Here is a 23,466-nt window from a genome sequence, read left to right on the forward strand (position 1 = left end):
AGAGAGAGAGAGAGAGAGAGTGAGAGTGTGTGTGTGTGTGTGTGTGTGTGTGTGTGTGTGTGTGTGTGTGTGTGTGTGTGTGTGAGTGTGTGAGTGTGTGAGTGTGTGAGAGAGAGAGAGAGAGAGAGAGAGAGAGAGAGAGAGAGAGAGAGAGAGAGAGAGAGAGAGAGAAAGAAGAGAGAGAGAGAGAGAGAGAGAGAGAGAGAGAGAGAGAGAGAGAGAGAGAGACTGTATGCGCACGCCTGTATGGTTGCTGCCACTGAGTATAGCCCCATCGATCTAGCCTGTGTGGTTGTGTATGATTTGGCAATGGGCTACTTGCACAACTACTTCCGCGTTCTACTTATTACATATCGGGAGTTTCCGGTTAGAGCGTTCAGCGCACATACATACATGAGAATGCAGATTATCACTACGTTTTATGGATGCCAATTGATTAAAATAATGAATAATGATCTCTGTATTAATTATCTTGAGGCTGCTGAAATGTTCCTATAAATATATTTTCTTTCCAACTGTTCATTCTGAATAATAAATTTTATCCACTAACCTGCAGTAGTCTTAGGCTATATGTCTTCTCATTAACAGTGTTTTACTCTTAGCCTACTTATACCTGTTTAGTTTACATTGTTTAATGAATTTGACTAGTAAAAAGGATTGCTTGTGTGCATTGGTGCTTTATTACAGTCTTTTAAAAATAGTTGAATGAATGAAATCTCGCGAGGTGCCTGTAAGGATGTTAAATAGGCTAGGCTATTTAATTTATCTTCAACAGTAACGCACACAGCGTAGAGGACAGTCAACTTTTTTGAATATTAATTTAGCATTTTGGGCATGAACGTGTAAATAGTAAAAATATTGACATTGAAAAATGACACAGAATGATTAAAATATTTAATCCAAATAAATAAATGTTCGTGGTTCGTACTGATGTTATTCATCTGTTTTCACACACTTCAGCGTCGCGGTCACTAGTGCAGACGAACAGTGACACCCTGTGGTGAAATAATGCGTATTTTTAACAGCCGCAGAGCTTTCACAGATTGGCTTGGTTTGGATTAAAGGTCCCGTTCTGCGTGATCCCATGTTTCAAACTTTAGTTAGTGTGTAATGTTGCTGTTAGAGCATAAATAATATCTGTAAAATTATAAAGCTCAAAGTTCAATGCCAAGCGAGATATTTTATTTAACAGAAGTTGACTACAAAAAACGGCTCGATTGGACTACATCCCTCTACTTCCTTCTTTAGTGATGTCACTAGAACCGTTTTTTGACTAACCTCCGCCCACAGGAATGCTCCCTCAACTCTACTGGCTACTTGCGCACTTCTTATAACTTAGGCTACTGTGTTTACTCAGCTCTTACGGTGATTTTCTGAAGTAAAACTGACGCTTCATCTTTTGTGTGATGTACAATAAACTTTATTAAACTCATCAGTATATGTTTGATCAAAATTCGGACCTGGTCCGAAACAGCAGACTTGTAGGCTATTAATAATGGATACATACAAGCAGATGACAAATACGTTATAACCGTAATTAAACTACTAAACTATACCTGTTCCATCTCTATACAGCACTCTGACTCTGTAGGCATTATTGTCCGACTCGAAATGAACGCCGTTACTGAGAGTTTCTGATATTATCATCCTTCCGTGAGATGAATTTTTCCTGAGAGACTGAGCGCGAGCTCATGAAGCTCCGCCCCCTGCGTTGTCCAGCAGCACCTCATTTGCATTTAAAGGGCACACACTGAAACAGCTCGTTTTTCTGAGCCCCAAAAAATGTCAATTTAAACATGCTGTAAAAAATGATCTGTTGGGTATTTTGAGCTCAAACTTCACATACACACTCTGGGGACATCAGAGACTTATTTTACATCTTGTGAAAAGGGGCATATAACGTGACCTTTAAAACTTCATGTTCCGATGAGTTTGGAAAATCCCTTCATCTGTCAATAAAAATGTCCAAATTTCTAAATTGTATCGCAGACACCCATTTTAGGTGGTGTTTGTTCAACTCATTGACCACCACAATACATTGAAAGTAGGCCCAAAGCCCGTCTACGGAAAGCCTGTTCACTCTAACGCCCTATTAAGTCCTATTGGTTGTAGTTCCAATCAGAGTTCCACTGGGGGCGCTCGCCATGAGTGCAAACTGAATGGGAGTCAATGGGGCTAGACGGCTAAATTTGTCTCCCTCACCCGATTGCCATTGAGAAATCTCAGATTTGACTGTAGGTTTTGCAAGTTCAACATGGGTTATAGATCGAAAGTTGAATGAACGAGTACTTATTTCTTTTCGATTTCTAACAGGTTGAGTTGTTGTTGCCCATAACACGCTAGCATTCTGCTAATGACGTCAGCATTCTGACGTCATTGACATTTTGAAAGACTTTTTAAAGCAAATAAGTGACTCTAAAACATCTAACACCAAGCAATGTGTAATTTCTTTGCATCCCCTTTCGAAAACAACATTCAAATTACTAGACAAAAAATTATATCCTAAGAAAAGTGGATTTTGAGCGGTATAGCTCCATAGACCTCCATTCATTCTGCACTCGTCATGTGAGCGCCCTCATATGGAACAAGAGTGGAACTGCAACCGGAAGTTTATTGAGTGGCACTTCTCCCCTCATTAGACTTTCTCTGGTAGGCCTAAACATAACCGGAAATAAGTGATATGTATTGTTTCCAAACGGAAGTGCGTCACGGAGTTCAGTGCAAGTGGTCCATAGGGGACAGCCTACACCAGGGTTCACCAATCTCGGTCCTGGAGGGCCGCTGTCCTGCAGAGTTTAGCTCCAACCAGCTCCAACACACCTGTTTGAAAGTTTCTAGTATGCCTAATGAGACCTTGATTAGCTGGTTCAGGTGTGTTTAATTGGGGTTGGAGCTAAACTCTGCAGGACAGCGGCCCTCCAGGACCGAGATTGGTGAACCCTGGCCTACACACTGATGAAAATCGGGCCGACTCCCCGAATTTTTTAAACATGTTTAAAAATTATCGGGAGGTCGGGAGGTGCTCGTAACCGCTCGGCTCGTAATTCCTCTCACACGCTGCGAGCCGCGACCATGCGAGCATCACCGATTTCCACGCGACCATCTGCGAGCTCGTTAAACAGCAAAAATCGCACCGTGTACACCCGCCTTTAGTTGAAATAACAGTAGGACGTCAGCTCTTTCATATTTTGCTTCATTTAAATGGACAAATGGTCAATGTTGCAAGATAAAATATATTTGAATCACTTAAAAAAAACACTACTGACACACTGTCCTATTGGAATATTAAAAATAACTAGCTTTTTTCAGCATACATTGAATTTGTATTTAAATGACTGACAGCAAGGTTTGAAATTAAATATCATCTGAGAAGTTCATCAAATGGAGATCTGTCACGAGATGGATAATTGGAGCGAGGGCTCAAGTGCAGGAAAAGATGTTTATTAAGTAAATAAAACAAAAACCAAAACTACAAACAAAACTCCCCGTGGGGGAAAACGAGACATGTCTTAGGTGGGAACAGGAAAACAAGGGAACATGGACAACGAACCAGCACAGGACTGCAAACACAGGGAGACTAAATAGGGAGCAAACAAAAGAGGGTAACGAACAAGGCAGGCGGGGCAAATTAATCAATGATCAGGTAACAAGATGGGAGGGGCCAGACAATTGATAGTCAGAGTCAGAGCTCTGTCACCAATCCAGATACAAACCAAACAGAGGTGACAGAACCCTGACAAGATCCCCGATCTACTTTTACACAATAGCAGATGACATTTACACCTACCATGACAATCTAATATACAAGGAAAGCCAGATATGGTGATGAAACAGAACAATGATGAAATCATCTAAATAAACGGACAGGATGTGTAGCCCATGCAGTTTAAGTTCCGCTTTATTGACTATTTAAGGTGAACTAGTGAGAGTCTTGAATATATTCTCTCAGACACAAGCAGTGAGAGTTGAAGATCGACTGTGACAATGGAGACACAAAGGATCCTCATGAGGAGTTTGGCTGTTGTGGTTTTTGCATCTGTGATCTGGACTATAACAGGTAAAGTGTTCGAAACTGTTTGTATATTATTATATCTGATGGAATGATGCAGAATATTGAGGTGTACCTTGTTCTTCAGTCTCAGCACGTGATAATCAGAAGCCGATCACATGCTGTAGAGTCGTCTCCAATGTACAGTTGACTGATCCTATCATCAGTTTCAGTCAGCAAAAACAAAGTCCTCCATGTCTGAAGGCCATCGTGTAAGAATCCCAGTTCTTCTCTAAAGAAAACATGTCATGATTAGAGATCAACAGCATCTGATGCTAGATTTCTGTTTTAACTTTTTCATTCTCTTTAACAGCTTTAAGACTGAACGAGGAAAGTTCTGTCTTGATTGGAGACAACAATGGGTGAGGGATGAAGTTAAGCTTTTGTAAGTTAAACCCAACAAGTGTGGTGAAACATACCTGAATTTGTAACAACATAATCATATAAAATGTTGCATATTTAGCATAGTATTCTTGTATTCATATTGTTTTTTTGTTTTACAGAAGAGCTCAAAGAAACAAAGCCTGACTTCCACGCCACCACCAGCACATTAGTCTTCCCAATCACCTGACAGATCATCAATCATGAATGTCTAAAAGCAAACTCATAATGAGAACACATCTACAAGTAGTTCCTTGTTTTAAAACATTTCTAAAGTTTAAGAGATTTTGCTGTTGTATTTTGAAAATATTTAACGTGACGGTTAGTAAATTAGGGTATTTAAATTTAATTTTTTTTAAATGTATATTGTCGAATATTTCAGACACTGAATAATAGAAACTTTTAGAACAAATGTGTTTAAATTAATTATTAGCTTATATATTATATTTCACATTGAAATATATTTTGCTCAATGTAATGGACTGTGTCAAGAAGGATGATGCAAGTCTGAGTGAAATTAAGACTGATTTGTATGAAAACAAACCTGGAAATTTTTGTGTTGTTTATGCAAATGAACGAGTGCAATCTGAAACTACAAATAAACTATGATCAGCAACAACTGCTTTTGCTTGTGGTTGATGTTTCTGAATGTGTGCAAGAGGTCTCTGTCAGAAACGATGACACCTTTTCTCTTTAGCATCTTTATTCTTACATTAGCTGTTGGTTGATGATTATGCATGTCATTCCTTGTGCTACTTATGTACATTTCATCCATAATCAAATGCTAATAAGTTGGTACTCTTATTATTGGTATCTTATGAACTTGAGTGTTGACACTGAAAAAGTCCTTTTCGATTTTTTTCCACATACTCATATATGTTAATTTAAGTCATTAACATCTTCACAGCTTAATTAAGGAAGTAAATAAGTAAACAAACACAAAGCAGTAATAATGGAACAACAGTTTAAAATAGTGATTTTTCGCTATTATTTTATATTTTATTTTATATTTTATAACTACATTTTCATAAATACAATATTTTTGTTATAAGAGACAATAAAAACAACTTTATGCATCAAAACCACTCCTTTACTTGTAAGCATTTTGAACGTCTCCAGCCCGTTTCCTAATTACCCAAGAATCAAACATAGTTCACCCCTCACACACATTATCACATCCGTCAAAAACTTAGGCTGGCTGTCGGTTTGAATATTAGAACTAAAACATCGACATAACACACTCATGGGCATCGATCACTTCACTGAATACTTGCCAGCTAATAAATAAATAATTATTACCTTATAATCTATCCGTTTTAAAATCCACATCTTTTGATATCTTTTAATATTGAAAACATCATAATAGTTGGACGTTCCTTTAACGTCAGGTGCTTTTATGTCCTATAGGGGTTGATTTTTATTCAAACTAACATATTTTTTATTTATTTTTTCTGTTATATATATATGTCACATTCAAACTGTCTTAGAAACATTTGATATTAAACAATACATAATGTGAGATGTGGTTGAAATGTTTATGAGGAAAAAAATGGTTGAAGACACACCTAGATATAGATGACAAATATAAAATTACTTCTTGACAAACCATCAATAAATAAACGTAAACAAATCCATTGAGGTAAAGGACATCAAGTGGAGATCAACACATCAGCTTCAAGTTGTGTGTTTTCTCCTGCAGAAACATAACCCCTAAACTAAACTCATTAAAGGAGCTACGTGTATTTTGGTCTGTTTGCATTTTTTTCTAAGAGGGGATATTGGTTTCTCATAAATTATGCTGACGGGTAAAACTGACTGTATTGTGGGTGAGAGGTGTGAATGCTTGAGAGCTGATGATCACTCGATGCAATGGCTTCAAAAGGGTGGTGTTAAGTTTGTGACGCATTATTCCTTCTGACTGCTATTGTACATCTCATAAAAGACTTCCTCATAATAACAAACACACATAATCAACACCAACTAACTGACCAACACCTGTGATCTGGACACCGAGAGCTATGGCCTGGACTTCTAGATTCATCACCGTCACTGTTCTGGTCATCCTCATTGGATGCTTCATTGGTGCACTGGGCAACTGTAAGTAACTAAACATGCAGCACACAGTCAATGACACTGTTTCTGCTGATTATGAGAAACCTTTGGAAGAACCCTTCATTTGCAGGACATCATAATGCTGTGATCATGAATTCAACTGGTTTGTCACATGGGGTCTGCAGGATACTCTTACTGGTTAGAGATGCAAAGGAAGTCAATATCCTGTCTTGAACAATACCATATAAAAGGATTTGAGTCTAGATAGCTCCTTCAAAACAGAATCTACGTCTTCCTCTTCTGGTTTTGTGAATATTTTGAGCAAACATCATGCATCTCTGCTGGAAATTAGCTCTGATGATGATGGTTCTTGTGTGTGTTACTGCGCAGCAAGTCAACTGTAAGTTTTAGGAATTTTTTTATCATTGGATTTGTATTTTTATAAGAGCCTTAAGTACTGATTATTATGGATCTGCTGATTTTAAAGTGCATTTATGATCCATTCAATTCACACCAACCTGCTTTCATAATCCAAAGGCATAGTCCGCCCAAAGATGAAAATTCTGTCATCATTTACTCATCCTCATGTTGTTGACACTCTTTCTTCTGTGGAAGACAAAAGAAGATATTTTAAAGAGTGTTAGAAGCTAAACAGTTTCTGTTTAAAAATACAATAAAGTCAATGGGACATTTTTCAAAATATTGTTTTGTTCAGCAGAATTAAAAAAAATGCACGTTTGGAACATCAGGGTGAGTAAATTCTGACAGAATTTTCATTTTTGGGTGGACTATCTCTTTAATGATGGTGAATCCATTACTATAGATTGCGTTTAGCTATATCACAGTTTTGTTTTCTTTGATGGAGCCCTTATCAAGATCAAGATCGTCTTGTTTTCACACATACTGTATACAGTACGCACAGTACAAGTGCTTTGGAGATTTCAATCTCTGTCTCTCTTTCAGATCGTCGGCCCACTAGAGTTGGAGTGACTTGCTGTAAGGAAGTGTCGAAGGGAAGAATCCCTCCTGAAGTTAAACTGATTGGATACAGGCATCAGAATGCTCTGAGTCCGTGTGTGGATGCTATAGTGTAAGCTCTCTCTACACACATTTCACAGTTTTATATGCCTGATATTGTGTTTATTTCAGTGGTACTGTATATCTGTCCTGCAGATTCTACACAGAGAAAGACAAGTACTGCTCTGATCCAACAGCGCGCTGGATTCAATACAGACTGAAAGGTACGAGCCTTTATTAATATGACATCTTAATATGATGCTTATGTATTGATAAAAAACACTTATAATGTGATCATCTTTCCTTCAGGTCTGAAGGAGATTGAGGACTGAGCCAATGGAGGCCTAAAGATGCCGCAAATTTATCTATATCAATCCATCTATATATATAAAAAAAGAGAATATATATTATGTAAGTTTATTTAATCAAAAAAGCACCATTAGATACCCTTTTAGCTTATGAATGTTAAAAGATATTTCACTTAATTACTTTGTTTGATCTGCTTTCAAATTAAAATGCACTTTTGAAAAAAAAAATTAAACTGCTTATTCTTTCACACAAACATCCAGCCTTTTCTCTGTAACAGTTTGGACTGTATTTAATTATATTTAAGCTGAATCATTAAATAAATAGTTCACCAAAATAGGAACATTCTGTCATTCTTTACTCATCCTCGTGAAATCAGAATTACAAATCAGAATTACTTTCTCTCTTCTGTGAGTAATGATACTTTTTCTTTTGAGTCCTTTTTGAGTTTGAAAGTTTCAGTCTCCATTGACTGTAATTGAATGGGGAAAAACAGATCAGCATACTGATAGTTTGCCAATTATAAGAGAATTTTCGTTTTTGGGTGAAATATTTCTCTACACACTACATACAGTATATTGTGTTTCAGTAATAGAATGTGCGCCATCTAGTGGAGAACAGCATTAATGCACAGAGAAGGCCATGCAATTAATCAACCCGGTGATTACTTGGCCAGCAACTAAACAATTGAAAGATGTTATGTAATTCATAAAACAAAAACAGAAATGAACATGAAGCAAATAACAACTTTGCATACGTACTGTTAGGCTCCCCAAACAAGACATTAAAAAATTGGGAAGTTATTTTATATAATTAATGTAACTATGGGCTAGGTATCTTTAAAAGACTTATTAATGACACAGTTCCTCAAAATTACTTTAAAAAAAGCCTACTCTGGCAGTTCCATGTGACATGATAGCCTACTTTAATAGGCCTATGGTTCTGAATGTCATTAAAAACGTTAACACCAAACTTGTTTTAGTATTTTCTTGTACTATCAGTGTTTTGGTAGTCTTTGTGGTGAGAAAATGTATTTACCTCATTCACAAGTCGCTGCACGAGCAGGTGTTGAACCTAATACATACAGTTTTCATCGCTGACAAACGCCATTACGGAGCCCGGGAAGTCACCTGTGAGCGGGAAAAAAAACAATCCATGGCGACGGTTTCGCAATCCGTCCGCTCAGTTTATAAACCGTACTCACGAATTCTCAAACTGTTCCCTTGGTTTAACAAATCGTGCCCACGAGTTTCTAATCCGCGCTCTCAGATTTGTAAACCGTGGCCGTGCCTTCAGTTTTTGCAATCTGTACCCACAAATTCATAAACCACATGCCTACGCTTTTGCAATCCGTTCCCACGGGTTTGTAAACTGTACTCACGGATTTGTGGCTCGTCCTCATTTTAGAAGAACATCAGGAGCTACGTTATTAACGAATCTTATTGTATATTGTTTTATTGTGTATTAAGTGGAATCTGCATGCTTAAAGTGTAGCGGGTATGGGGTGGGATATACGATTTAATACGAATGACGTGCATCAAAATCTTTTGTTTATTTGTGATAATCTTAAAGCACTTTATTATTATTGTCTAACCTGCAGGCCTGGGGCCTGTTTCAGAAAGGAGGTTAAGTGAAAACTCTGAGTATGTTAACCCTGAAATGAGGGAAACTCTGAGTTTTCTGTTTCAGAATGGGAGGTATGTTAAACCTGAGAAAGCAGAGTAAGTCAAGCCCGTTTCTGAAAGAGAGGTTACTTATACTCAGAGTCAGTTACCATGGTAACTTACTCTGTGAACCTAACCTGGTCGGGAGCAGGTTTTCTTCGGTAAACCCAGAGTTTCTTTCGGTCTCCTCCCATTTTTTAAAGAGGAAGCAGTGTTTAAACACCTCATTCATTCTTTCAGTACCTTTTTATTAATCAAATTAATCTTTTATTAATAAATAAAAGATTGCAATTTTTACTGCTGTTTTTTTTTGTTTGTTTTTGTTTTTTTAATAAGATGAAGTCTATATAACTCCTTAACTGGCAACTGAAAATACAGTAGTAGATTAGAGTTACATAATGTAGTTCTAAACAAATTCTACAGAATTAAACTGGCATTTACTGGAAATCACTGAACTGTTCATCTGTGCAACAGAAGTTGATGTACCTTCCTCCTGCTGTTCTTCCACACTCTGGGGGTGGGGCGGGGTGGGGCGGGGCAGGGGGAGAGATAAGAATACCTGTTTATACTTAGATTTAAACTTTGATTCTATAGGCTACTCCACATAAAAATGTGAAATAATCAGAATGTGTAGATTGTTTGATGTGTAGACACATAATATTAACATTACCTCTGTAGGCCTCTCTGTGGCAGCAGAAACTCTTTATCCCCATCCTCCTGTGAAGATGAGCATTTGGTTGAGTACACTTTATAACACTATTTGTCATAATTTCTGGTGTATTGAGTAGGCTACTTACAACTGCCTAGGGTTCTGTTTGGACAGGAGGCTCCAAAAGACAGATATTACCATCAGAATCTGTTGGGACCAACAAAAAACCCAACCCAAAGTAAAATAAATGGAAATATCAAAAATAGCCATATAAAAACTAACACATATGTACATTTTATGAAGGCCCTTGGATCTTCGGGAGTGACTGGCTCTGAAGTCCCTCCAGGAATTCCCTCAGCCAAAAATGCTGCTGCACTGCTAGACACTGGATGCTTTAGTTATTTAATATGTCAAATGTTTGTAAAAAAAAAATGTTTGAATTATGTTTTTATATTTAATTTTCAGCTGCTGCCATGTTCTTTTAATACCTGCAGGATTGCCCCTACATGAAAATTAAAATTAGGTTGAATAACATATAGTTGGGTAAGTTACTTGTATTACTAACTACAAATGACATCTTCAGCAGTGTAATTAGATTAATGTAATAATGACTATCTTTAGAAAGTATTGGTCTACTAATTACTAAATCCCATATCAACCTCAACCACTTGAACAATACAAGGAGAGACAAGAAACTGCACTTTTAATGCTTTCAAATAAACAATATACAGTTGCATGAATTATTCTTGAATTGACCAAAGTGTGTAGAGGGAGAAGGTTACATTAAAAATATACCTTTTAAAAATGTAGGCTATGTTAAATATACAGAATTGTTGAATAGTGTAATGCAATTACATCAGATTTTACTTTAAATTACAGAAGAATTAAGAGTAATCCCTTTAATTAAATTACAGTATTAATGTTCTAATACTGTAAAATTACAGTAATAATGTTCGTACTGGTGAGAAATATGAAGACCTCTTTTTGTCTGGTGCTGTTGCCATGGTGACTCATAATATCTGCGCTCCATTGATAATGGCTTTTTAGAGTTGTGGTGCACGTGCTTAACTCAGAGTCAGTCAACTCAGAGTTGATTGAACTAACTCATTTCAGCTGTTCTGAAACCGAAAACTCAGAGTTTCCCATCTCAGGGTAAGTCAACTCAGAGTTCAAGTTTCAACTCAGAGTTGGTTGAACCTCCTTATTGAAACGGGCCCCTGGGGCCTGTTTCAATAAGGAGGTTCAACCAACTCTGAGTTAAAACTTGAACTCTGAGTTGACTTACCCTGAGATGGGAAGTCAACAGACTTCGGTTTGACTCATTTCAGCTGTTCTTTCGGTTACAGAACAGCTGAAATGAGTTAGTTCAATCAACTCTGAGTTGACCTACTCTGAGTTAAGCGCGTGCACCGCAACTATAAAAAGCCATTATCAATGGAGCGCAGATATTACGAGTCACCATGGCAACAGTGCCAAACAAAAAGAGGAATTACTGTTATACAGTGTTGGGTGTAATTAATTACCAAGTAATCTAAATATTGTGATTTAATTAAAGGGATAACTCTTAATTCTTCTGTAATTTAAAATAAAATCTGATGTAATTACATTAAATAGGCTACTGCATAGACTATAGAGAACAATTCTGTATAAAACAATAGTGGATTTAACATACATTTTTAAAAGGTAGGCTATATTTTTTATGTAACCTTCTCCCTCTACACACTTTGGTCAAATCAAGAATAGTTCATGCAATTGTATATTGTTTATTTGAAAGCATTACAAGTGCAGTTTCTTGTCTCTCCTTGTATTGTTCAAGTGGTTGAGGTTGATATGGGATTTAGTAATAAGTAGACCAAAACTTTCTAAAGATAGTAATTATTACATTTATCTAATTACACTGTTGAAGATAACATTGATAACTATTTTAGAGTAACTTACCCAACTGTTATAATATCAGAGGTGAAACTGGAAGAACAGTATGTTATTCAACCTAATTTTAATTTTCATGTGGAGCAATCCTGCAGGCATTAAAAGAACATGGCAGCAGCTGAAAATTAAATATAAAAACATAATTCAATCAAGTAAGGCTTGAGCATATTATGGGTGTAGGCTACCTGACTTTACAAACATTTGACATATTAAATAACTAAATAGCATCCAGTGTCTAGCAGTGTAGCAGCATTTTTGGCTGAGGGAATTCCAGGAGGGACTTCAGAGCCAGTCACTCCCAAAGATCCAAGGGCCTTCATAAAATGTAAGAGGTTTACATATGTGTTATTTTTTAGATAGGCTATTTTTGATATTTCCATTTATTTTACTTTGAGGTTGGGTTTTTTGTTGGTCCTAACAGATTCTGATGGTAATATCTGTCTTTTGGAGCCTCCTGTCCCAACAGAACCCCAGGCAGTTGTAAGTCGCCTACTCAATACACCAGAAATTAAATAGTGTTATAAAGTGCACTCGACCAAATGCTCATCTTCACAGGACGATGGGGATAAATAGTTTCTGCTGCCACAGAGAGGCCTACAGAGGTAATGCTATTATTATGTGTCTACACATCAAACAATCTACCCATTCAGATTTTTTCAAATTTTTATGTGGATAATCTAAGTTTAAATCTAAGTATAAACGGGTATTCTTATCTCTCCCTCCGCCCTCAGAGTGTGGAAGAACAGCAGGAGGACGGTACATCAACTTCTGTTGCACAGATGAACACATTTCAGTGATTTCCAGTAAATGCCACAGTTTAATTCTGTAGAATTTGTTTAGAACTACATTATATAACTCTAATCTACTACTGTATTTTCAGTTGCCAGTTAAGGAGTTATATAGACTTCATCTTATAAAAAAAAATTGAAAAAAACTGCAGTAAAAATAGCAATATTTTATTTATTAATAAAATATTAATTTTATTAATAAAAATGTACTGAAAGAATGAATGAGGTGTTTAAACACCGCTTCCCCTTTAAAAAAGGGGAGGAGACCTATAGAAACTCAGGGTTTACTGAAGAAAACCTGCTCCCGACCAGGTTAGGTTCACAGAGTAAGTTACCATGGTAACTGACTCTGAGTTTAAGTTACCTCTCTTTCAGAAAAATTTGCTTGACTTACTCTGCTTTCTCAGGTTTAACATACCTCCCATTCTGAAACAGAAAACTCAGAGTTTCCCTCATTTCAGGGTTAACATACTCAGAGTTTTCACTTAACCTCCTTTCTGAAACAGGCCCCTGTTGTGTTGTTTGTGTATGCATTACGCTCTGTTTATTTGGATTGGATGCAATCAGATGCTAGTCAGTCACTATTATGACTGATATATGATGAATTGCTTTGATCCTTTTTTGTAAGTTTTGGACAAAAGTGTCTTTTAAATATGTAGCCTAAAATGTAATAATAATAGGCCTAATATGTAGCCTAAAATGTAATTAAGCCTAACATTTTAGGCTACATATTTAGAAGACGCTTTTGTCCAAAACTTACAAAAAAGGAACAAAGCAATTTGTCATATATCAGTCATAATAATAATAATAGACAATAATAATAAAGTGCTTTAAGATTATCACAAATAAACAAAAGATTTTGATGCACGCCATTCATATTAAATCGTATATTCCGGGCTCCGTACTACATTGCGATTCTAAAGGTTGTTTCAGTTTACTTTACCTGGAGTTCTGATTAGTTGTGAATGTGTGATTATCTAAACATTAAAACAGGAGACAGGACATGATTGCTGAAATATTGTGAGGGGGAAATGATTCTTTCTTTGGCAAACGGCAGTCTTTCTGGATAGACAAGGATTTAGCAGTCAAGTTTTACTAGACTCGGTTTAAGTTCTGATCCAACAGCGCACGCTGGATTCAATTCAGACTGAAAGTGTGACCCTATAATAATATGACATTGTAATATGATGCTTATGTATTGATAAAAACACTTATAACGTGATCATCTTTCCTTCAGGTCTGAAGGAGATTGAGGACTGAGCCAATGGAGGCCTAAAGATGCCGCAAATCTATCTATATCAATCCATCTATATACATAAAAAAAGAAAACCTATATTATGTAAAAATAAAAATAAACTGTGCTTATTCTTTCACACAAACATCCAGCCTTTTCTCTGTAACAGTTTGGACTGTATTTAATTACATTTAAGCTGAATCATTAAATAAATAGTTCACCAAAACAGGAAAATTCTGTCATTATTTATATACAATCCTCGTGTCATTACGAATCAGAATTACTTTCTCTCTTCTGTGGGCTAATGATACTTTTTCTTTTGAGTCCTTTTTGAGTTAGTAATATTTCTCTACACACTACATCTATTTTGTGTTTCAGTAGGCCTAATAGAATGTGCGCCATCTAGTGGAGAACAGCAATTCATGCACAGAGAAGGTCATGCAATTTATCAGCCGAATTGGGTTGACATTGACAAAGTACCAGTGTTTATTTGGCTAGCAACTAAACAAATGAAAGATGTTATGGAATTCATGAAACAAAAACAGAAATGAACTTGAAGCAAATAACAACTTTGTATATGTACGGTAGCCTATAGGCTACATCTCCAAACAAGACATTCAAAAACTGGGAAGTTTTATTATATTAAAGGTGCTCTAAGCTATGCTGGGTGACGTAACTTCTTGTTGATGTTCAGTTCGAAGTATTATCAAAGAAAACGGAGGCTAGCTCGACTCTCCCTCCTCCTCATCCCGTCTCCCCCTCCCTTCCGTGGATTTAGAAAAACCACACTGGATTTACCCTCCTGTCCAGCAAAAACAGAGCCTCCTGAATGTTGAATTGGAAGCCCTTCTGTCGGCGGAGTTCTCGCCACCTTTTGAACGCTTTTCTGATGTAAATTCGAGACTGCCCGTTCCTAACCACGCACACGCTATTTTCTTGTACTATCAGTGTTTTGGTACTCTTTGTGGTGAGAACATGTATTTACCTCATACACAAGACGCTGCACAAGCAGGTGTTGAACCTAATACAAATAGGCCTACAGTTTTCATCTCTGACAAACGCGATAAGTCATTCTACAGTTTGTTTCAGTTGACTTCATGCAGATATCTTTTTTTGTTGTCTGTTTTCAGTTACAGTTTAACTGAGTGACAAGTCGCTCCAAACGATTCAGTACCTGAGCGAATTACCCGAATGATTCAGACTCATGAACCGGTTCAATAGGGTTGGACCGTTGTGCTAACCCATTACACCAATTCAAAGAACCAACTCACAAGAGTAATTCATTTGCTAATCGGGCATGGCCAGTTCTGATTAGTTGTGATTTCTACACATTAAAAACAGGAGACAGGACATGATTGCTGAAATACTGTGAGGGGGAAATGATTACTGTATATCCTTGGCAAATGGCAATCTAACTGGACAGACAAGAATTTATCTGTATGTTTTTTATTTCTTTTTGTATTTGTATTGGGATGTTTTATTGTTTGTGTTTTTTGGACCACATGTGTCCTGAATAAAGCTTTGATGATGATGATTATCAGTCAAGTTTTACTACTCGGTTTAGGTCAAAAACATGCACCCTTAAACTGACACATCTTTATGGAAACAGGATAAACACTCTCAAGTGTAGTATACAGTAGGCATGAGAGCATAGATTGCATGGAGAAACAGAGCATATCATACTTGGGAATGTCCAAGAAGAAAGCATACTCTATGCTTAGAGAAATAAAGTAGGCCTATACATAAACTAAGACATGTAATGATATATAAATATAAATGACATAATACAGTATATGAATATATGCGAGTACATAGTCATACAAAAACTATATGAATATAGAGTAAAATAAAATATCACATTAAAATCAAGTAAAAAAACATAAGATACAGGAGTATTATCTTTGAACGTCTTACAGAAAGAAAAAAAAAAATCAGGTACAAATCAATCATCGACTATAAATGGTATACCAATTCTTTAAAGTTCCCATGAAATCAAAATTGACTTTTTTTTTCTTTTAGTATGAATATGTTAACCTTACTGTTATCTAAGCTACTGTGTCCAAAACAATGACAAAATTCCTATTTAAAAGATATAAGCATTCAAAACTTACAGTCTCTCACTTCTGCCAGTATGGATCAATGATTTTGACATCACTCTGCACTTCAGATTTTCTGTCCAATCAAATGCTTTCTAGAATCTAAAGTGTCCCACCCCAGTCACTTGTGTAAGGGTCAGACAGGTCAATTTAGCTCAAAGGGAATTATTAATTAATTTATAGGTAGGCTAATTCGAAAGAATCACTTATTACAGCCGAGCCAATGACTCATGCAGTGTTAATTTGAACGGGCGTATCAGCTCTGCAGCGAATGTAAATATCCAAACTAGTGAAAACACTATTTATTAGCAAGGTAACTTAGATCAGCAGTTTAAGACATTAAATTCGTAAGCACATAACACAAGAACAATTATCTTTAAAAAACAAACAAGACTTTATTGATTATTCTAACATATAAAAAAATAATATCTAACACAAACACACGCGCACACACATTCATACGAGTTGCAGAAAGAAAGTGAGGAAAGAATGAGGAACTAAACTCTGTAAGACAGTGGCCCACAGGAGCAGGATTGAAGACCTCTGTTTTAAAGCAATATGGATGAGATTAGGAGAAGAAACAGTCAGACATTAGGGGGAAACTGCGACTTTACCAAACTCAACTGCTCTGGCCGAGCTGTGATATAAAATAAATGCTATTGGCTGGCTATTTTTAAAAAGGAGAGGAGCTGTTCGATATGTCCCGCCCTCTCTTCCTGTTTCAGTGGAGATTAAGTCAACACATTGAATAATGCTGCGCATTTCAAGGCACTTCAGAGGGCCTTTCAACAAAGTATGGATGGAATTCACAACTGTTAGTTTTTAATGTTGATTAAATGAACCGATCCTCTTTTGAACAATCCTCATGCAATGTATTAAAGTCATCTGAGCTGATATAAACCATCTTAGTGGTGTCCATCTTTGCATCTGCTGTTCTCTGAAATGATCACCTGTAGCACAGATACAACAGTACATTTCTCCTATTATGTGGTAAAGCGCTATGTGTGGTTATAAATCACCATCACGAATGCCAGCAATGAATGATGAATTACAGTATGATACCATATGGGCTGATCACAAAAAAGATGAAGACAACAGTGGCTACAGGTGATGACAAGGTTAGATTTTTCAAGTTGTAGTATATGTCCTTACATTGGCTAAACTTGTTGCATATTCTGACACATATTCTGGCACAAAAGATGATGCATAAAGGATGATAATTTAGGAAATATTATTCAGTGGTGGATAAATAACTTCAGCCAGTGTCCAATCATCTCATCCCATTTCACAGTGGAAAGCAAGATAAAAAAAGAGGATTTGATAAGCCTACATGGTAAATACAAACTATTAATAAACAGAGTGGGCCTATGTGAGATTTTGACCTGAACACTATTGTAAATCCAGTCCTGGTGCAGATCATTAGTTTTTGAACAACCTTTAAATAACACAATTATACAGAAACATATTAATGGATATACATATCCCATTTTTGTTCTCTATATCTAGTTCATTTTATTATATATTTAAATATATTCATTTAGTATTTATATTTATTTCTGAAAATGGCCTTTTCAGTATTGGATGTGTTTAAATCAGTCAATAAAGGAAGACAGTGTTTTGCATTTCAGAGGAATTTGACAGTTATGGAGAATCTGTGTCTAAGAATATTGTTAAATGGAAACCTTGACCCATGCCATCCCACGACTAGCAAAACTCCCCAACAAACCTCTTAGTCGAAGTAACATGATGTCAGCTCTTCCTTCCTAGTTTGCTTCATTTGAATGGACAATGTTACAAGATAAAATATATTTGAAATGCTAAATAAAAAACACTCTGATAAAATGACTTGATCTATTGAAATATAAAAAATGATTACCTTTTTTCAGCATACATTGAATTTATATCAATTAAATGACTGACAGCAAAGTTGGTGATGAAACGGAACAATGATGAAATCATCTAAATAAACGGACAGGATGTGTAGCCCATGCAGTTTAAGTTCCGCTTTATTGACTATTTAAGGTGAACTAGTGAGAGTCTTGAATATATTCTCTCAGACACAAGCAGTGAGAGTTGAAGATCGACTGTGACAATGGAGACACAAAGGATCCTCATGAGGAGTTTGGCTGTTGTGGTTTTTGCATCTGTGATCTGGACTATAACAGGTAAAGTGCTTGAAACCGTTTGTATATTATTATATCTGATGGTACGGTGCAGAATATTGAGGTGTACCTTGTTCTTCAGTCTCAGCAGATGCCCAGCAGAAGCCGATCACATGCTGTCCTGTCGTCTCCAAAACAAAGTTGACTGATCCTATCATCGGTTTCAGGATGCTAAAAAACCAAACTCTTCCATGTCTGAAGGCCATCGTGTAAGAATCCCAGTTCTTCTCTAAAGAAAACATGTCATGATTAGAGATCAACAGCATCTGATGCTAGATTTCTGTTTTAACTTTTTAATTCTCTTTAACAGCTTTAAGACTGAACGAGGAGAGTTCTGTCTTGATTCGAGACAACCATGGGTGAGGGAGGAAGTTAAGCTTTTGTAAGTTAAACCCAACAAGTGTGGTGAAACATACCTGAATTTGTAACAACATAATCTTATAAAGTGTTGCATGTTTAGTATACAGTAGTATTCTTGTATCCAAATTGTGTTTGTTTTTTTACAGCAGAGCTCAAAGAAACAAAAGCCTGACTTCCACGCCTCCACCAGCATCATCTATCAGTAAACTCACTCCTGTGGGAGGATCTTCCCAATCACCTGACAGATCATCAATCATGAATGTCTAAAAGCAAACTCATAATGAGAACACATCTACAAGTAGTTCCTTGTTTTAAAAACATTTCTAAAGTTTAAGAGATTTTGCCGTTGTATTTTGAAAATATTTAACGTGACGGTTAGTAAATTAGGGTATTTAAATTGAATATTTAAAATTTATGTTGTCGAATACATATGATGTTTGACAGTGACAGTTCTTAATTTATTACATTTATTCAGAAACTGAATTATAGTGAAACTGTTTTAGAACAAATGTGTTTACATACAATATTAGCTTATATATTATATTTCACATTGAAATATATTTCGCTCAATGTACTGGTAATGGACTGTGTCAAGAAGGGTGATGCAAGTCTGAGTGAAATTAAGACTGATTTGTATGAGAGCAAACCTGGAAATTTTTGTGTTGATTATGCAAATGAACGAGTGCAATCTGAAACTACAAATAAACTATGATCAGCAACAACTGGTTTTGCTTGTGGTTGATGTTTCTGAATGTGTGCAAGAGGTCTCTGTCAGAAACGATGACACCTTTTCTCTTTAGCATCTTTATTCTTACATTAGCAGTTGGTTGATGTATGTATCATTCCTATACTACTTTTGTAAATTTCATCCCTAATCAAATGTTAATTAGCATGAATAAGTTGGTATATCTTCACATATTCATATATGTTAATTTAAGTCATTCAGGTTAAACTTCACAGCCTAATTAAGTAAGGAAATCTGCAAGTAAACACTAAGGGGTAAGGAACAACAGTTTTAAAAAGTGATTTTTCACTATTATTTTATATTGTATTTTATATTAACTTCATTTTCATGGGTTTAAATACAATCTTTTTGTTGTAAGAGACAATAAAAACAACTTTGTCCAAAAACAAATTTGCGTCAGCTGAATGTAACATTTCTGACAAGCCAAACATGTCAGTCTCTGTAACGTAATTTAAGCCACAAAATAAACGTCATTCCATAAAATAAGTATGAAATACGCAAAAAAACATTTTGAACGTCTCCAGCACGTTTCAAAATTATTACCCAACAATCAAACATATAGTTCACCCCTCACACACATTATCACATCTGTCAAAAACTTAGGCTGGCTGTCAGTTTGAATATTAGAACTAAAAACATCAACATAACACACTCATGGGCATCTACATACATAATTATAACCTTATGATCTGTCTGTTTTAAAATCCACATCATTTGATATCTTATAATATTGAAAACATCATAATAGTTTTTCTTTTATGTTCTTTTATGTCCTATAGGGGTTGATTTTTATTCAAACTAACAGATTTTTATTTCTGTTATGACACATTAAAAATGTCTTGGAAACGTTTCAGTAACCATATTTAGTCACTTCCGCACACATTCAAAATGCCCTCCCCCTGCCTCCATTTGGAGTTCTAGAGTCATCTGGTTTTCTCTCAGCCAATCAGGGGAGATCAAGCTATCTGACAGATATTGACATCAAGGCATCTGACCAATCAGCAGTGGCCTGGAGCACCTCAAACACAGCCATCTTGCAGAAATCATAAATATTGCTTTTTTGAACCTGGCTTCTCCCACAGCTAATGTAATAACATCATAACTAAACATGGTAAGTTGATGTAACTCACAAATTATTTGGTTGAATAGTTGTGTTAAAGATTAAGATTGTTGTTATTTGCATAGCATTTGTAAAAATTAGCTTAATGATTGGCTGAAAACTAAATGCACCATATTTGAATATATGCCCCATTTACCTAAGACTAGCAAGTGTCCATTTTTAGACATATGCCTTATGAATGTATGTTTTTTTTTTATTATAGTTAAATGGCATACCAGCCCGGTCTCACCCCAAAACGTCACATACTGACGCGTCTTGACCAAACGGCAATATACGACGAAAAGGGTACCCCTAAAACGTCCATATGAGACGAAGACATAAGCGCACCAGCAGCGCCTCTTAGCGGTACCCTAACGCATACCTAAACCTACCCATAACCCGAATAGTCACATACGGACGTTTTAGGGGTACCCTTTTCGTCGTATATTGCCGTTTGGTCAAGACGCGTCAGTATGTGACGTTTGGGGGTGAGACTGTGTTGGGCATACAGTACACAGGTGCTTATTGTTAGTGTGAGGCCTAGTACTACTGTGTGAATTGATTTTAATTACTGAATATTGGTTTGTGATAAAACACAATTATGAGCAAATATAAGCTCATGACCATAGGTGAGAGTAGGAACGTAGATCGACTGGAAAATCGAGAGCTTCGCCTGGCAGCTCCTTCTTCAACACGACAGACCGGTACATCAACCGCATTACTGCAGAAGCTGCACCAATCCGTCTTCAATCTCCCGTTCCATCCTTCCCTCACTCGTGAACAAGACCCCAAGATACTTGAACTCCTCCACTTGAGGCAGGAACTCACCACCAACCTGAAGTGGGCAAGCTTCAGGATTTGGAGGTGCTGATTCCCATCCCAGCCGCTTCACACTCGGCTGCAAACCGTCCCAGTGCATGCTGAAGGTCCTGGTCTGATCGGGCCAACACGACAACATCATCCGCAAAGAGCAGAGATGAAATCGTGTGGTCCCCAAACCTGACACCCTCTGGCCCCTGGCTGTGCCTAGAAATTCTGTCCATAAAAATTATGAACAGAACCGGCGACAAAGGGCAGCCCTGCCGGAGTCCAACATGCACCGGGAACAAGTCTGACTTACTGCCGGCAATGCGAACCAAGCTCCTGCTCCGGTCGTAAAGGGACCAGACAGCCCTTAGCAAAGGGCCCCGGACCCCATACTCCCAGAGCACCCTCCACAAGATGCCAGTATCAGTACCTCAAGACAGAGATGTCTCTAAATAAATGTTCCTTGCAGTTTGTGCCTATAATAAATAAATGTTCCTTGCAGTTTGTGTGTGTTTGTGTCATATTTTTTTTAAATTCACTTTCGGTAATTTATTTTACCCTAGACAGGCAAGTGCTCATATATGGTAACTTCATTGACCTTGATTTGCAATGCAAAGATGAAAAAAAATGAAAAACATTTTTTTTGTTTAAATGTCCTTTAACATCCCCCATTAGCTTTCTGAGGTTAAAATTTAGAATTTCCAAATATTTAAATGAGTGCCCTATAAAGGGTTAAACAATACATAATGTACAAAACAAAACAAATGAGGTGGTGAAAATGAACATGTGGTTGAAATGTTTTTGGGGAGAAAAATCCACATAATTAAAACTGCTCATAGTTGAAGAAACACCCAGTTATAGATGACATGAATATAAAAGTACTTTGTGATAAACCAACAATAAATAAACGTGAACAAATCCACTGAGGTAAAGGACATCAAGTGGAGATCAACACATCAGCTTCAAGTTGTGTGTTTTCACCTGCAGAAACATAACCCCTAAACTAAACTCATTAAAGGAACTACGTCTATTTGTGCTCTGTAATTGCATTTTTTTCTATGAGGGGATATTGGTTTCTCATAAATTATGCTGACGGGTAAAACTGACTGTATTGTGGGTGAGAGGTGTGAATGCTTGAGAGCTGATGATCACTCGATGCAATGGCTTCAAAAGGGTGGTGTTAAGTTTGTGACGCATTATTCCTTCTGACTGCTATTGTACATCTCATAAAAGACCTCCTCATAATAACAAACACACATAATCAACACCAACTAACTGACCAACACCTGTGATCTGGACACCGAGAGCTATGGCCTGGACTTCTAGATTCATCACCGTCACTGTTCTGGTCATCCTCATTGGATGCTTCACTGGTGCACTGGGCAACTGTAAGTAACTAAACATGCAGCACACAGTCAATGATACTGTTTCTGCTGATTATGAGAAACCTTTGGAAGAACCCTTCAGTTGCAGGACATCATAATGCTGTGATCATGAATTCGACTGGTTTGTCACATGGGGTCTGCAGGATACTCTTACTGGTTAGAGATGCAAAGGAAGTCAATATCCTGTCTTGAACAATACCATATAAAAGGATTTGAGTCTAGATAGCTCCTTCAAAACAGAATCTACGTCTTCCTCTTCTGGTTTTGTGAATATTTTGAGCAAACATCATGCATCTCTGCTGGAAATTAGCTCTGATGATGATGGTTCTTGTGTGTGTTACTGCGCAGCAAGTCAATTTTTTTATCATTGGATTTGTATTTTTATAAGAGCCTTTGGTACTGATTATTATGGATCTGCTGATTTTAATGAACTTTTTTTATATTTATACTCAGATTTTGCATTTATGATCCATTTAATTTACATCAACCTGTTTTCATAATCCAAAGGCATAGTCCACCAAAAAATGAAAATTATGTCATCATTTACACATCCTCATGTTGTTGACTTTCTTTTGTGGAAGCTAAACAGTTTCTGTTCCCTTTGACTTCCATTGAATGTACAAAAAATACAATAGAAGTCAATGGGAATTTTTTCAAAATATTGTTTGTTCAGCAGAAGAAAAAATGCACATGTTTGGAACATCGGGGTGAGTAAATTTTGACAGAATTTTCATTTTTGGGTGG

The 23,466-nt window shown here is 36.6% G+C and overlaps 2 protein-coding genes across 2 annotated transcripts in view; both read left to right on the forward strand.

Moving 5' to 3' along the window:
* The window catches only part of LOC307153945 (uncharacterized protein), an 88,564-nt gene that overhangs the window by 11,479 nt on the left and 53,619 nt on the right, over positions 1–23,466 (forward strand). Inside the window, exon 3 of the mRNA XM_079863757.1 lies at positions 18,637–18,708. Coding sequence (XP_079719883.1) covers positions 18,637–18,708 — 72 coding nt within the window. The remainder of the gene's footprint in view (positions 1–18,636; positions 18,709–23,466) is intronic.
* Positions 6,732–8,137, forward strand: LOC307153734 (C-C motif chemokine 8-like). Its single transcript, XM_079863345.1, has 4 exons — positions 6,732–6,881; positions 7,445–7,571; positions 7,655–7,722; positions 7,808–8,137. Exons 1-4 carry the CDS (start codon positions 6,812–6,814, stop codon positions 7,828–7,830), a joined length of 288 nt encoding a protein of 95 aa, XP_079719471.1. The 5' UTR covers positions 6,732–6,811; the 3' UTR covers positions 7,831–8,137.

This window comes from Squalius cephalus (genome assembly GCF_949319135.1).
Source record: "Squalius cephalus genome assembly, chromosome: 25".
Taxonomy (NCBI): domain Eukaryota; kingdom Metazoa; phylum Chordata; class Actinopteri; order Cypriniformes; family Leuciscidae; genus Squalius; species Squalius cephalus.